This window comes from Harpegnathos saltator, unplaced genomic scaffold (genome assembly GCF_003227715.2).
Source record: "Harpegnathos saltator strain DR-91 unplaced genomic scaffold, Hsal_v8.6 scaffold484, whole genome shotgun sequence".
Taxonomy (NCBI): domain Eukaryota; kingdom Metazoa; phylum Arthropoda; class Insecta; order Hymenoptera; family Formicidae; genus Harpegnathos; species Harpegnathos saltator.
Window position 1 is genome coordinate 1 of NW_020230298.1, and position 13,387 is coordinate 13,387.

A 13,387-nucleotide genomic window follows, 5' to 3' on the forward strand; every position below is an offset into this window, starting at 1 on the left:
CTGGAGCAGCAGCCTTAACCGTCAGAATGGCAACATATAATGCTATGTCATTTCTGACACCTCATATTAGGAAAACGAAGTAAGTTTAATACATTCGTCAACAAAATAATTGCATAGGTAAATTCAAGTCAAAATTTAATGCATAGGTAACCTTGTTATGTCGCAATGCCGCGAAAAAAATCATATAAACCTACTTATAAGATATATTAAATTGAGCAATTTTTTTGGAGACGCAGTACATTTTTACTTTTAAAAAGACTGCGGAACGTAGGGAGAATAAATTAAAAAATCTGTACTTGGCGTCTATATGTTGTCTGTATGTTTGTCTTGTAATCTGTATGTTGTCTATATGTTTGTCTGAATACACAACACAATGTCAAATGACATCTTTCAATTCAAGTAAAACACAAAAGTCGAGAACGATTGGCTTTTTTATTCTTTTTTTAAGTAATTTTGTTTGGATTTATCTATACGATAATTTTATTGACGATTGTATATGGCGGTTTGTTTCTGACTGTCATGATTTGATTAATTATTTCCGGTTGTAGATCTGTGGACAATTTCCCACCAACGTCGTCGGTACCTATATCTTCAGCAAGGTTATCATGCACAGATAAAGAGATGTCGCTTCTACCGTCATTGGCCGAATCCTCAGATAATGTCGAAATATTAGAGGAGCAGACTGTAGATGATCTTAGTGCTCCAGTTAATGCTCCATTTGCTACTTATTCTCCCGCCCTCCCGTTATCTTCATCTGGATCATCAACAACTGCAAGCATGCCGTACTTAGGACCTATAGGTCGATGTAAGAAGGCAAAGATGGGCGAAACTACTGAGATGTTCAAAGAGACTCTTGCTAATCTCAATAAATCTATGGCTGCTCCTCCTATACCATCACTACCATCACTACCTTCAATCGACATTAATGATCCAGATGTCTTAATTGGTAAGAATGTTGAATCTTGCCTCAAGAATTTAAAAATATCGCACTAAAATTGAAGTACAGGAAGAAATTTAGATCCATCATTCAAGATTGCGAGGAGGAGGCTGAAGATTTAAAAATAACAGATTAATTATATGTTAGATAAATTAGATAAATATTAGATAAATTATTTAAACTTGTTGTTCCGTTTACCATACATTTTACTTAAAAATAAAAACGTTCTATTCATGTTTTATATCTCGATTTATTTAATTTCAAAACTATCATGACAGTAATAAATGTACATCCTGAGAGGGGATAATTCTTTGCCGTATCCTTACAATAATATCTTGATGGCGCATAGCCCCAGGTCTGTTCACGAATTCCTTCAGTACATTTCTCTGTTGTATGACACTAAGAGCAGCATTTCTTGCACCTATCTGTGAATCATTAATGATAGCTCCATTTTCTCCAGCAACAATGTCACGCCATGCTCCCTCTACTAGTTCGCCAGTTAGCAATTCATGATCCACAAAAGAAGGAGGGCAATACTGCAAGTTGAGTTTTATGTCACCTGTCTTGCGGATGAAATTGTGGAGGCAAACGGCACATTCAATGATGCTTTCCACATTGTCTTCTTTGGCAATAATAGGGCGACGAAAAATTCTCCAACGAGCAGCTAAAATACCAAAGGCATTTTCAATTACTCTCCTTGCTCTGCTTAACCCGCAAGTTAAACACAGACTCGTTATCGGATATATTGCGCTCACCATAGGGTTTCATAAGAAAAGGTTTTAGAGGGAAAGCTGCGTCTCCTGCAAGGAAGTAGGGCATATCAATATTAGTTCCTGGTAAGTAACTTGAATTTGGCAAGTTAAGGGATTCGTCACTCAATCGCCGACCCATTTCAGACGATTGAAAAATTCCGCCATCACTTTGTGATGGCGGAATTTTTCAATCGTCTGAAATGGGTCGGCGATTGAGTGACGAATCCCTTAACTTGCCAAATTCAAGTTACTTGCCTTCTGCTCCTATATCCAGCATAATGAAATTGTAATGTGCATCACAAACTGCCAGTAGAACCATGCTAAACGTCTTCTTGTAATTAAAATAAATACTTTGAGAAGCTTGTGGGGCTTGTATTTGAACGTGCTTTCCATCGATAGCTCCCACGCAATGAGGAAACTGCCATTCTTTCCAAAATTCAGCAGATAACTCAAGCCACTCTGCATTATTTAAAGCAGGCTTCACAAACATATTTTTTAATACACAAACAAGTGTTCGAATGATTGCGGCCAAGATCTTAGAGACATGCTCTGGCCACATCTATAAGAAAAACTCAGAGAATTCTGACTGTCTCCTGCTGTCAAGAACCTGCAAAACAAATTTATAAATTAAATCGATTTGGAGAAATTGATAAATTAAAATAAAGTAAACATTGGTAATTTTACCTCAATGTCATAGCAAGCCTCTGAGTGGGTGAAAGAGCAGTATACATTTCTCGTTTCTTTAAAAGTGGACCAACCAAGCTCAACAAGTATTCAAATCTAAGAAAATAAACATATAATTTGTAAAAATAAATTCTATGTCAGAAAACTATTAATCTCTTGCACTTCTTTATTCGTAGACCAAGCAAGACCAAGAGGTATAACAATGTAAAAAAGCAGACATATTAATTTGTAAAATGATTATATTTTTTGCCAAATAGTCACTAATTCTTACCTTTCGACATTCATCCTTGTGTAAATAAAAAATAAATGTGGATTACAAAAACGGAGTTCTTCTACTAGGTTATGCCTGTCACCAAACTGAATTCTTCTTCGAAAAATATCTCTCACACCAATGGTTCGTATTCGTTTCCTCTTCTGCAGTTGAAGATACAAATACCCGGCCAAAATTAAATTTACAAATTGATAATGCCTCACAGCAGAATTCATTATTACGGCACGTTACGGTGATCGTAATATAACCTCAAACGTCAAATTCACGTCACGTCACTTCACGTCCCGTCGCGTCCCGTTACGTAAAGTTCATCGTAATTCCACCCTAAGTCTTTCTCCTCCGATCCCGAGAGACGTTGCTCCGGTTGCTCCTTCCCTGCTCAACTTTTTTTTCCTTCCGGGATCACGCGATATCGAGATGTTGCTTTATATTTTCTTTTCTTTCGACGAGCATCTTCCGCGTGATCCAGGTTCCTCGTTATCAGGTGTCGTGTCCCGGTTTATTTTCTTGGCTACGACAATATACAAAAATACATCGACAGCAGTGCGATGTTAACGGCACAATTGTTCGAAAACAAAATAGGGGCGGGCCAACGACATGACCTGAGAGATCCCTTAGTGCTCGCAGCGGCTCCTCGATTCCTCCCCTCCTTCCACCTCGGTCCACTTTCCCTCGTTCGCTGCTCCTGCTGGTCGGAGGCTACTCGCGGCGAAGGGGCACACACATTATAGGGACGCGGGAGTATCGTCCAAAAAGAAAAAGAAAAGCAATCTCGCACTCGTCGATACGAGATCGCTCGCCAACACCAAATATATCCGCGACCCTTCCTCAAAATTACGCAGCTCGCCTCGCGGTTGCGGGCGAGCGCGATTGCCCGGGGATCCTCTCGGAGGCCCTCCGCCTCTTGTGACGAGCGACCCCAAAATCGCCACGTCACAGTATGATTAATATCATGAAAATCATACGAAGTGTCCGGTAATTAGCTGCCAACCCGAAGTGTGAGGGTAGATTGGGTTGAGACAAACATAAAAGTCCCATATTTTGTGAGATTCGCAATAATTATCGAGTTATTAATGACACAAATCTGAGGAGTAGGAGCGCGCCGACATAAATGATTGGAGAAGCGCTGCTCAGGGCAGCGATCATGAATATTTTCCCTAGCGTGAACTAGTGAAAAGTGAAAAACTTCTGTGATTAGTGAAAAATGAAAAATTTTATATGAATTTGTAAAAATCGAAATATTTCACATAATTGAGTCGTTCAACATGGCAGTTACGTTCTAGATCAGAGCTCGGCAAAATGTGCACGCGACGGCCGATTTTCGACTATCTCCGTCCACCGCTATTCTCTTTACCTCGCCGCTCCGCACGCTGCCTACAAGCCGCTCGAGCCTCAGGAGCGTGTTTCCAATAGTTTTCCACGTCACCCATGAAATACTATTGTTGACGCGTTTTTTTTTTTAAGTGGTATCTCCAGTAGGCCTCTTCATTTTTCAAAAATGAAGTTTATAAAAAATGAGAAGTGTTCTTCTTTAAGCAACGATTCCTTACCACGTCTTATGCGTCTCGCTACATGCAATATTTAAACTGACGTTTCCACTCTTAACAATAAAAGACGCCGAAAATCGAATTGAATATTCTTCATTTAACATATTTTATTTCGCTTCTGTTCAATTAGTTACGGGTTGTTATAGTCATCAGTGGATTAGGCTTACTGGGGATACCACTTAAAAAAATACGCGTTAACAATAGTACTTCGTGGGTGACGTGGAAAACTATTGGAAACACGCTCCTGAGGCTCGAGCGGCTTGTAGGCAGCGCGCGGAGCGGCGAGGTAAAGGGAATAGTGGTGGACGGAAATAGTCGAAAATCGGCCGTCGCGTGCACATTTTGCCGAGCTCTGTTCTAGATAATTCTTAGTGAATATCAAAGAAATCAAAATGATCAAAATAATAATGTCCGTGTAGTCCGAAGGATATTACGTGACACGCAAAATGCGTTTGATATAATAGCCAAAGAAGTTTCAAAATATCGTATGTATTTTAATGTAAAAATTCACATTCGCTCATGAGATTTGACCAACGAGTGCGGGCGAATAAGAGTAGTTTACCCTCTGCAATCGTAATTCAAGTCGAGTCGGAAATTATATCCCAGCTCTAGATCGCCAAGAGTCAAACAGAGGACTATAGTAAACTTGTAAACTTACCTTTAAGCTGACTCTGCTTGGCCTCAATCGGATCCTCCGGTGCGGCATCTGCGTCCGTCGGATTGCTGTTGCTTTCCGCAACAACTGAAACAGAAAAATAACTTTCCCAGTTGATAACCTGCGGTAGAGAGAGGTCTTTGATCGGGACGAATCGAAAATACGGAAATATTTTGATATGAAATTTTTATCTTTATATTTTTGTTCCAATTTGAAATTTAAATGAGACTTGAAGCTTTCAAAAGAGCTGATGAGAAACAAGTTGCAAAGGCAAAGATCGTAAAGGGTTGAACACAGATGTGTAGGAAACTTGTAAACTTTACCTTCCGACCGACTCTACTTGGCCCAAACCGAATCCTCCGATACGGCATCCGCATCTGTCGGATTGTTGTTGCTTTCCGCAACAACTGAAATAGAAAAATAGTTTTCCCAGATGACAATCTGTGGTGGAGAGAAAATATCTTTGATCGAGATGAATCGACAATACGGAAATATTTTGATATGGGATTTTTATTTTCATATTTTTGTTCCAATATTGAAAATTTAAATGAGACATGAAGCTTTCAAGAGAGATGATGAGAAACAAGTTGCAAAGGCAAAGATTGTAAAGAGTTGGATACAGCTGTGTAGGAAACTTGTAAACTTTACCTTCCGGCCGACCCTGCTCTGCCCGAACCGAATCCTCCGGTGCGGCATCCGCGTCCGCCGGACTTGCTTCCCGCAACGTCTGGAACAAAAATTTAGCGTTTTTGGTTGGTAAGCTGCGGTAGAGAAAGAATGTTTGATCAGGATGAGTGGAGAATAATCGCTACGGTTTTTTTTTTAATTGACATTGAAAGTCTAGATAGGACTTGGAGCTCTTAAAAGAGCTGACGAAAAAAAAATGACAACAAGAAGCGGAGACAACAGTTGTGTGCTCTCGAAAATACTCTTTTACGAATGGACATTTAAATTTAGATCCCGTAACAAGAGTAAACAGACTTGACAGAAACGCTGACCGAAAACAAAAAGGTCGCAGTCTAACAAGAAGTCTTGTAAGAAACGATATGACGTTGAATGTTCTACACAAGACCGGTATATTCACACAGTTGGGAATTATTCATATTTGATTGAGAACATGATGAATTAGAGATCTGCGTTCATGGACCGTTATCCGTCTCTGTCTGGATTCATAGGTTTGTTTCTTATTAGGGAACTGGCTGCATTAACTTGCATTTATTCTCTTCTTCTTTCCCTTTCACTAACTCCCAGATGTACCAGGTGTGTCGGTAATTCCTTTCCGGTTTTTTCGCTAAAGAAACACATTATTTACAATGGATAGTTAAAATATATTTATTCAAAGTATTGGCCATTTGATTCTATACATTTTGCCCATCTCTCAGGCAATTTATGGATGCCATTCCAAAAGAACTGTTTCTCCTTTGAGCTAAACCATTCATCGAGCCATTTTTTAACTTCTTCGAAATCGGCGAAGTACTACTCTGCAAGCGCGTGCCCCATCGATGCGAAAAGGTAGTCGGATGGAGCCAGGTCTGGAAAGTACGGCGGATGCGATAAAACTTCCCATCCAAGTGATTTCAACACTTCTTTGACTGGTTTTGCTGTATGAGATGGCGCGTTGTCATGCTGCAAAATCACCTTATCATGTCTTTGAGCGTATTGTGGACGTTTTTCGATCAATGCACAGTTCAAATTGATCATTTGTTGTTGGTAGCGAACAGTATTAACTGTTTCTCCAGGTTTCAACAGTTCATAATATACGACACCAACCTGGTCCCACCAGACACAGAGCATGGCCTTGCGACCAAAGCGATCTGGCCTTGCAGTCGATGGGCCGCCTTCGCCAGGTGATAACCATGATTTTTTTCGCTTGGGATTTTCGAAATAAATCCATTTTTCATCACTCGTTACTATTCGATGCAGAAATGACTTCCTTTCATACCTTTGAAGCAGCATTTCACTGACGATTTTTCGATTTTCCAATTGCCTGTCATTCAATTCATGTGGCACCCATCTTCCCATCTTTTGGATCTTTCCCATCGCTTGTAATCGTTCACAAATTGCTACTCGGCTCACATTCAACTTTTCTGCCAATTGTTTTTGAGTTTGTGTTGGGCCTTCATCCAATAACTCCTGCATCTTCAAACGTTTTCGGCCTACCAGGACGTTTTTTGTCTTGAATGTTGAAGTCACCACATTTGAATTGTCGAAACCACGTTTCACATGTTCTTATGGTTGGAGCATGCTCACCGTAAGTCTCTACCAGCAAACGATGACTTTCAGCAGCTTTTTTCTTTTGATTAAACAAGAAAAGTAATGCGTGCCGCAAATGCACGTTTTCAGGCACAAAACTCGACATTTTCAAAAAATTATTAATCTATAACGCTGTTATTTTGGCGGAACGTAACTTGTGTAGTTTTGAGGTTAATGTCAGTAGAATAAAATGACACATGTATCAAATCATAACATTGCATACTTATGGCTAGTGACATCTGTTACAAAAACCGGAAAGTAATTACCGATATACCTGGTATATCTATTTCTTTTTATATTCCCTGAGTGTACACTAGTTCAGCAATAAAAAACAGACCTAATATCTCTTGTATACAACAATGCAATAAATAGATAGACAGAGATTGACGAGAGTAATTGCAGATTCATAAAGTCATGATTATAAGTCGGATGATGACGGATCATGAATACCGAGCGCGAAATTCCGACTTCTTATTCCCGAAAAATTCGTCAAACGTCCGCTTTCGCTTATCAGAGACCTCCCGCATAATAAATAATTTCACATACCTGGAAACGTGACATATCGCTACCGGCATCTTGCTTCCCGGCTGCTGGAGTCTTTCGAATTTCACTCACTCACGCTTTTAATGCCGATACTCGTGATTCGACCGTGCGGTTAATCAACACGATGCCGACGTGATGCCGATTGAGTATCTCGAGGATCGACGAGATACATTTCTTTCAATTATACGAGTCGGAAGTAACGAACGCGTCACGCACGGCTGCTGCTGAGGAATGAAGTCGAGTACGCGAGGTGCGCGACTATTAATACGAAGGACAAAAAGTGTCGTCGCTCATGAGCCGATCAACACAATCGGCGCGATATAAACATTGCGGGTCTCGGCGGCGGTTAAAGCAAGAAAGACTTGTCCTTGGGCGTCTCTTCTCGAAAGTTTCGGAACGACGAGGGGAATGCGAGAAGGCCTTTCAACTGTACGCGAAATTGATTTACTATTTATTGATTACTGAAAATAAAGAAAATTACTCTGTCGAGGTATCGGACATTTGTTAGCTTTATGTTAATTAAAGAGGAATGTGTACGATTAGAAAATGTGTTAGCAACTAATTGTACAGAGTATCAAAGTTGTCTTGATAGCGGGCCCGAGGTGGCACCAGCCGAGGAGCCACCTTCGATCCCTTGGGAGCCTCCTCGACCGCCTCGATCGGGCCTCGCTCCCGCTTACCTACCCTTCTCTCCTTCAGAAGGGGGCGCGGCACTTGGACGAGGGGCTCCCTGAGAGGTCCAGGGCCGGAGTGTCGGGGAAAGAATATTCACGTAGTTCCCCCGACTCCCCCCATTCCGGCCCGCCTAGCAGACACTCTGGTGGGGTTTTAGCCGGTAAGAGTCCGATATAACCCCCGCTCCTTCCAAGGGGCAGGGGTATCCATGAGAATTTCCCCATCGTGGTAAAAAAAAAAAAAAGGAAAAAGAGTATCAAAGTTGTTGTGACGCCGTTTTCGGAGAATAATTAAAGGTCATGGTAGCGTTAAAGAATGGAATTTCATCCTATGCGAGTTTTGTTTCGTTCTTATTAAATGTTAGATTATCCGTTGCGGACAATAACTCTTCTACTTTTTATCTAATATTTAATGATGATAAATAACATTTAATTGCATTTGTTCGGTTTTTCTTATTTCGAAAATAAAAAAATATATACTAGGGTGAGATTTCACTCATGACAACATCAACGTGATTTTCTTTGATGCTTTTTTTAAAAGTTCAGTTATTTCGTTGACTCGCGGGATATTTATAATCGGAGTCTCGTCACGTTAATTGTGCGCGTTAACATGTGCTCCTCCGAGCGGATCGAATGCTCACCGACGGCCACTGTCAGTGCCACGAGCGAATGTCCGGAGCGGACGGGATGTTGAATTGAGAAGCAGGACGAAGGGAACGGGACGCGGGCAACGATACATCATGTGTCTTCAGACGTATCAAATCGTTTATTACTGTGATCAAAAAATAAGATAAATTTTTCATTTAAACTTCGCGGGTATTATAAAATCATGAAATTATTTTTTGGTGGGTTGGTAGCACTGTCTTTGACATCTATGCAAAGTTTCATGTCAATATATTCAATTGGTGCAGAGCTATACGTGTTTTTGTAAACATACAAAAGTGAGTTTTTCGATTTTTACTATGTCTGATTTTGTTGAGCAAAGAATTTGCATTTAATTTTGTTTGCGGAATGAATATTCTGCCACGGAAACGTTGAAGATGTTGCAGAAGGCCTTTGGTGATAAGGCTACGTCGCAAAAAAATGTTTACAAATGATACAAAGACTTCAAAGAAGGCCGAGAACGAGTTCAAGACGAACAGCACCCCGGACGACCATCAACATCTACCACGTCAAGGAAATCAAAGATTTGCTGTTCGTAAATCGTCGATTGACAATTAGAAACCTTGCTGATGATACGGGCATTTCATTTGGATCAACCTAAACCATTTTAAAAGATGTTTTATGGGCAGACAATTCTTGGTTTTTGCACCACGATAATGCACCGTCCCACACTGCATTGGTTCTTCGAGAACATTTCGCCAAAAATTCGACCCATATCGTTCCACAACCACCGTATTCGCCTGATTTAGGACCGTGCGACTTCTGGCTGTTCAACAAACTCAAAAGACCGCTCCGGGGACACCGTTTCGACTCGATTGAGGAGATACAAACCGAATCGAAGAAAGTATTAAAGGCCATCCCGGAAAAAGACTTCTTTGATTGTTTCGAGGATTGGAAAAAACGTTGGCATAAGTGCATTGTGTCGGACGGGGAGTACTTTGAAGGCGATGAAATTGGTTTAGAAGAATAAATGAAGATTTTTCATTTCATTTTCATTTTATAAACAAATTCACCTTATTTTTTGATCACAGTAGTATACAGAAGACTTTGATATGGCAACATGTATTCGAAGATTTAATATTTAATACATACTTTTACTTTTCTTGCTCCCCTCCCCTCCCCGCCCGCTCTTTTTAGACCTCCGGGCATAGTTTGGCATAGAGATAGCAACTGTGGTTGTAGCACGGACATAGGGCCGTATTCATAGTCTGAACTTATTTTAAGACTGTCTTAAATTTAGTCTTAAGACGCCCTCTAGATTCATAATCGAAAAAGAAGGCGGGACTTGAGCAAAATCTGAAGGCATACCTTTTTCAAGATGATCTTATTTGAAAAGATCTTAATGTGATTCACAAATAGATATAAGCTTAAGGCTACCATATTAATCATAAGGGCCGTATTCATAGTCGAGTCTCAAGGCGATACTGAAGGTCGTCTTAGTCAAGATTATCTTATTGAATGAAGATCACCTTAAAATCGATATAATTCATAAACATATATTAAGATAATCTTTGCGAAGAAGTTTTTGCCTAAGAAACTCTTATTCTATTTGAGAATATCTTCGCAAAGATTTGCTTAAGATGATACTTATTGATCATTCGGCTATTTCCGTATTATTTCTTTTAGGCCAACCAATAAAAATGATCCTTCCTTTGAGCTGAAGTGGTTAAAACAAGAGTGGTCTATTCTTTTTAACTGTACTACTACACTAGTGCAACAAGTTAAAGTGGACATGTGAGAAATGTGATACACTTGATTAGAAGAATTAACAAATTTTTATTTGCTAGTTGTCTCATTGTAAGATTTCAATCTTTAAAATTAAAAAATTTGAAAATGTCGAAGAATAAACATTATACAACTGTGGAAAGAAAACTTTTCGTAGAGATATTAAAAGATTTTAAGCACGTCATTGAGGTTAAAAAAAGTGATTCTTCAACACTTCATGACAAAGAACTTGCATGGGCTGAAATTTGTAAGAGATGTAACAATTCTTCCATGATTATGCAAGAAGTAAATATAACAAAATTAATTATACTACGTACAGAAAATTTTTGAAATACAGCTCTAGATATATTAGTGATATTAATGTTTTCCCTTTTGCAGCGTACAGTTCAACAGCTAAAGAAACTCTGGACAAATATTAAACAAACTCAAAGAGAATTATTAACTAAAGAAAAACAAGCTCGTCTAACCACTGGTGGTGGCCCGCCACTACCAGAAATAAACATTGACCCTGATGTTGCCATAATAGCACCACATCTTTTAAAAACAGCTCCTGTTTTGTTTACATCTAATATCACAGAAAATGAGATAAATGGTAGGTAACTTTAAAAATATATTTAAAAATAAATAAAGACACATAAGTAAGGCATATATATATATTTATGTATAAATTTCTTATTATTAAACACAATATAGATTGCATTCCAATAATCATTGCCAAACATTGCCAGCCTTCACAAACTATAGGTATATTCCATTTCTCGCATGAAATGCATGATGCACACATTTATCTATAGTTCATATTACATATATTATAGAAAATGTTCACATTATGAGCTTCATGCTAGAAACGGAATGCATCTTACAATTAATGTCACGTATATTAAATATTTTCAGCACTGTCAATAATTTTGAAACAGTCATAGTTGCACATGCTAAAGATATAATTTTACTAGATAGAAAGAATTTTACAAATATTTATTATAATTCATATATTAATATATTTTATTTATGATTCAGAGAAAGGAGAACATATTTTGAACCTTTTAGTAAATGATGACATCTCATCATTATACGGGAGTAATGTTGATGAGCTGAATGATAAAGAAATTAACAAAACACAAGGTATTTTCGATTAAAATTAATTCAAAATTAAATTTACATATACCATACTATCTGCGAGAAGGTACATAATTTGTTAATTATATAGATTTTATTAATACTTTTATATTTACTCAATTATATACAATAGTAAAAATAAATACGTTTATTTAAAAATATTGTCAAATAATTTAGATTCATTATTAACGATTTTCAGATATAATAATAGAAGAGATGATTGACAAAGAGAACCAAGATACTAATCTTTGTAATGAAGGTAGTATAAACTATTTTTTACTTATTTTATAGTGTTAATGAGAGGAAGTAACTAAATATTATTGTTTTTACAGTTTTTGAGCCGAAAGAAGAAAATAAATTGGATTTTGCCTGTACGCGACCAGTAAAAATAGCAAAAGGAAAGAGAAATATAAAAGAAAATTTTGTTAGCGAGGAAGATACTGTAAAGATAAAAAGAATAAAGCAAATCATAGAACAAGAGAAAGATATATCAGATATAAAAAAATTTCATGAGAAAAGAATTGCTACAATGAAAGAAAATCTTCAAACAGAATTATTTGCTTTACAAATTCGAGAAGCTACTGCGAAAGCTGAGTTAGCCGAGTTACAATTACAAAGGGAGAAAGAAAATATGCGTTTTTAAAAGAAGTCTGTAAAAGGAAATATCGAAGTCCATTTAACCAAAGAAATATTATAAGAAAAAGTTATTTATTTTTAGCTGCAAGAAATAATATTAAAGTATTGAATAATATAGATTAACCGTATTATGTTAGTGTCCGATAACTCACTGCACAGCCACTATGTATACAAAATATTTTTCACTTTGTTATATTTTGTTTTATTATAAAAGAAAATTTAAAGATTTTATTTTCAAAATATATATAATAATAATATATATAATTAACAGTGGAAATGTGCAACAAAAAGTAAAAGACTGAATAAAATTTACTTTGGTTACTTTTTGTTTATTGTATAAGTTGTGTAATAAGTTGTATAATAAACTATCTATATAGTCTCTCAATAAGTGCTTCTCGCATTACAAAACCCTCTCCCGGCTGCCAGTGTGGTTCAATTGGTATTTCTATTTCATTATTTTCTTCAACTTCTTCTTCTGGTAACATATTATTAAAAATTAAAGACATATTATGCAGCACAGCACACGCAACAACTATTGTTGTTGAACCAATTAACTTGTTGCTTAATCCTCTAGATAAGCACGGAAATCTACGTTTCCATATCCCAAATGTTCTTTCAACAATCTGACGTGTTCTTCCGTGAAGTACATTATAACTGTAAAAAAATACATTTGTTTACTAACGTTTTATAAAAAAATATATTGTGACGTGGCAGCCGGAAAGGCGCCCGTCACAGGCCGACCTTTCGGCCCTTAGGCGAGACTCTGGGGGGGGGGGGGTGTCGCCTTGCGCTCTCCCCCGTAATAATTAGCGTTAGTAGTCGGAGCGCGCAGGTGGAACGGTCCCGCGTCCCCGAGCTCTGTGCCCCTGGACCTCCTGCGCCGCACATCAGGAGAGGAGGGATCGGTGGAGGAAGGAAGAGGATGACACCC

At 38.1% G+C, this 13,387-nt stretch overlaps 2 protein-coding genes across 5 annotated transcripts; one reads left to right on the forward strand and one right to left on the reverse strand.

Annotated features, from left to right (window-relative positions):
- Positions 1–1,230: 1,230 nt before the first annotated feature.
- LOC109503818 (uncharacterized) lies at positions 1,231–3,558 on the reverse strand. 3 transcript variants are annotated; one of them, XM_025302280.1, is made up of 6 exons: positions 2,645–3,558; positions 2,374–2,469; positions 2,041–2,296; positions 1,693–1,737; positions 1,497–1,601; positions 1,231–1,362 (listed from the first exon to the last, which is right to left on the reverse strand). In XM_025302280.1, exons 3-6 carry the CDS (start codon positions 2,246–2,248, stop codon positions 1,337–1,339), a joined length of 384 nt encoding a protein of 127 aa, XP_025158065.1. In that variant the 5' UTR covers positions 2,249–2,296; positions 2,374–2,469; positions 2,645–3,558; the 3' UTR covers positions 1,231–1,336. The 3 variants fall into 3 exon arrangements, 2 of the variants coding, with proteins under 2 accessions (XP_025158065.1, XP_025158064.1); XR_003113483.1 differs by having other exon boundaries at positions 1,231–1,601; XM_025302279.1 differs by lacking the exons at positions 1,231–1,362; positions 1,497–1,601; positions 1,693–1,737 and having other exon boundaries at positions 1,901–2,296.
- A 7,162-nt stretch (positions 3,559–10,720) lies between these two features.
- Positions 10,721–12,631, forward strand: LOC112589350 (uncharacterized). Of its 2 annotated transcripts, XM_025302277.1 has the most exons (6): positions 10,721–10,989; positions 11,083–11,296; positions 11,398–11,448; positions 11,722–11,826; positions 12,020–12,079; positions 12,153–12,631. In XM_025302277.1, the coding sequence occupies exons 1-6, from the start codon at positions 10,813–10,815 to the stop codon at positions 12,461–12,463; spliced, it is 918 nt and encodes a 305-aa protein (XP_025158062.1). In that variant the 5' UTR covers positions 10,721–10,812; the 3' UTR covers positions 12,464–12,631. The 2 variants fall into 2 exon arrangements, with proteins under 2 accessions (XP_025158062.1, XP_025158063.1); XM_025302278.1 differs by lacking the exon at positions 11,398–11,448.
- The last annotated feature ends 756 nt before the right edge of the window (positions 12,632–13,387 follow it).

Excerpts from the sequence above, each read along its gene's own strand:
- LOC112589350 (XM_025302277.1), top strand. The coding sequence starts at position 10,813 with ATGTCGAAGAATAAACATTATACAACTGTGGAAAGAAAACTTTTCGTA. Across the intron at positions 11,297-11,397 it reads CACAGAAAATGAGATAAATG|ATTGCATTCCAATAATCATT; the intron begins GTAGGTAACTTT and ends AACACAATATAG. Across the intron at positions 12,080-12,152 it reads TACTAATCTTTGTAATGAAG|TTTTTGAGCCGAAAGAAGAA; the intron begins GTAGTATAAACT and ends TTGTTTTTACAG.
- LOC109503818 (XM_025302279.1), bottom strand. The coding sequence starts at position 2,859 with ATGAATTCTGCTGTGAGGCATTATCAATTTGTAAATTTAATTTTGGCC. Across the intron at positions 2,470-2,644 it reads ACAAGGATGAATGTCGAAAG|ATTTGAATACTTGTTGAGCT; the intron begins GTAAGAATTAGT and ends TTATTTTCTTAG. Across the intron at positions 2,297-2,373 it reads AGGCTTGCTATGACATTGAG|GTTCTTGACAGCAGGAGACA; the intron begins GTAAAATTACCA and ends TTTGTTTTGCAG.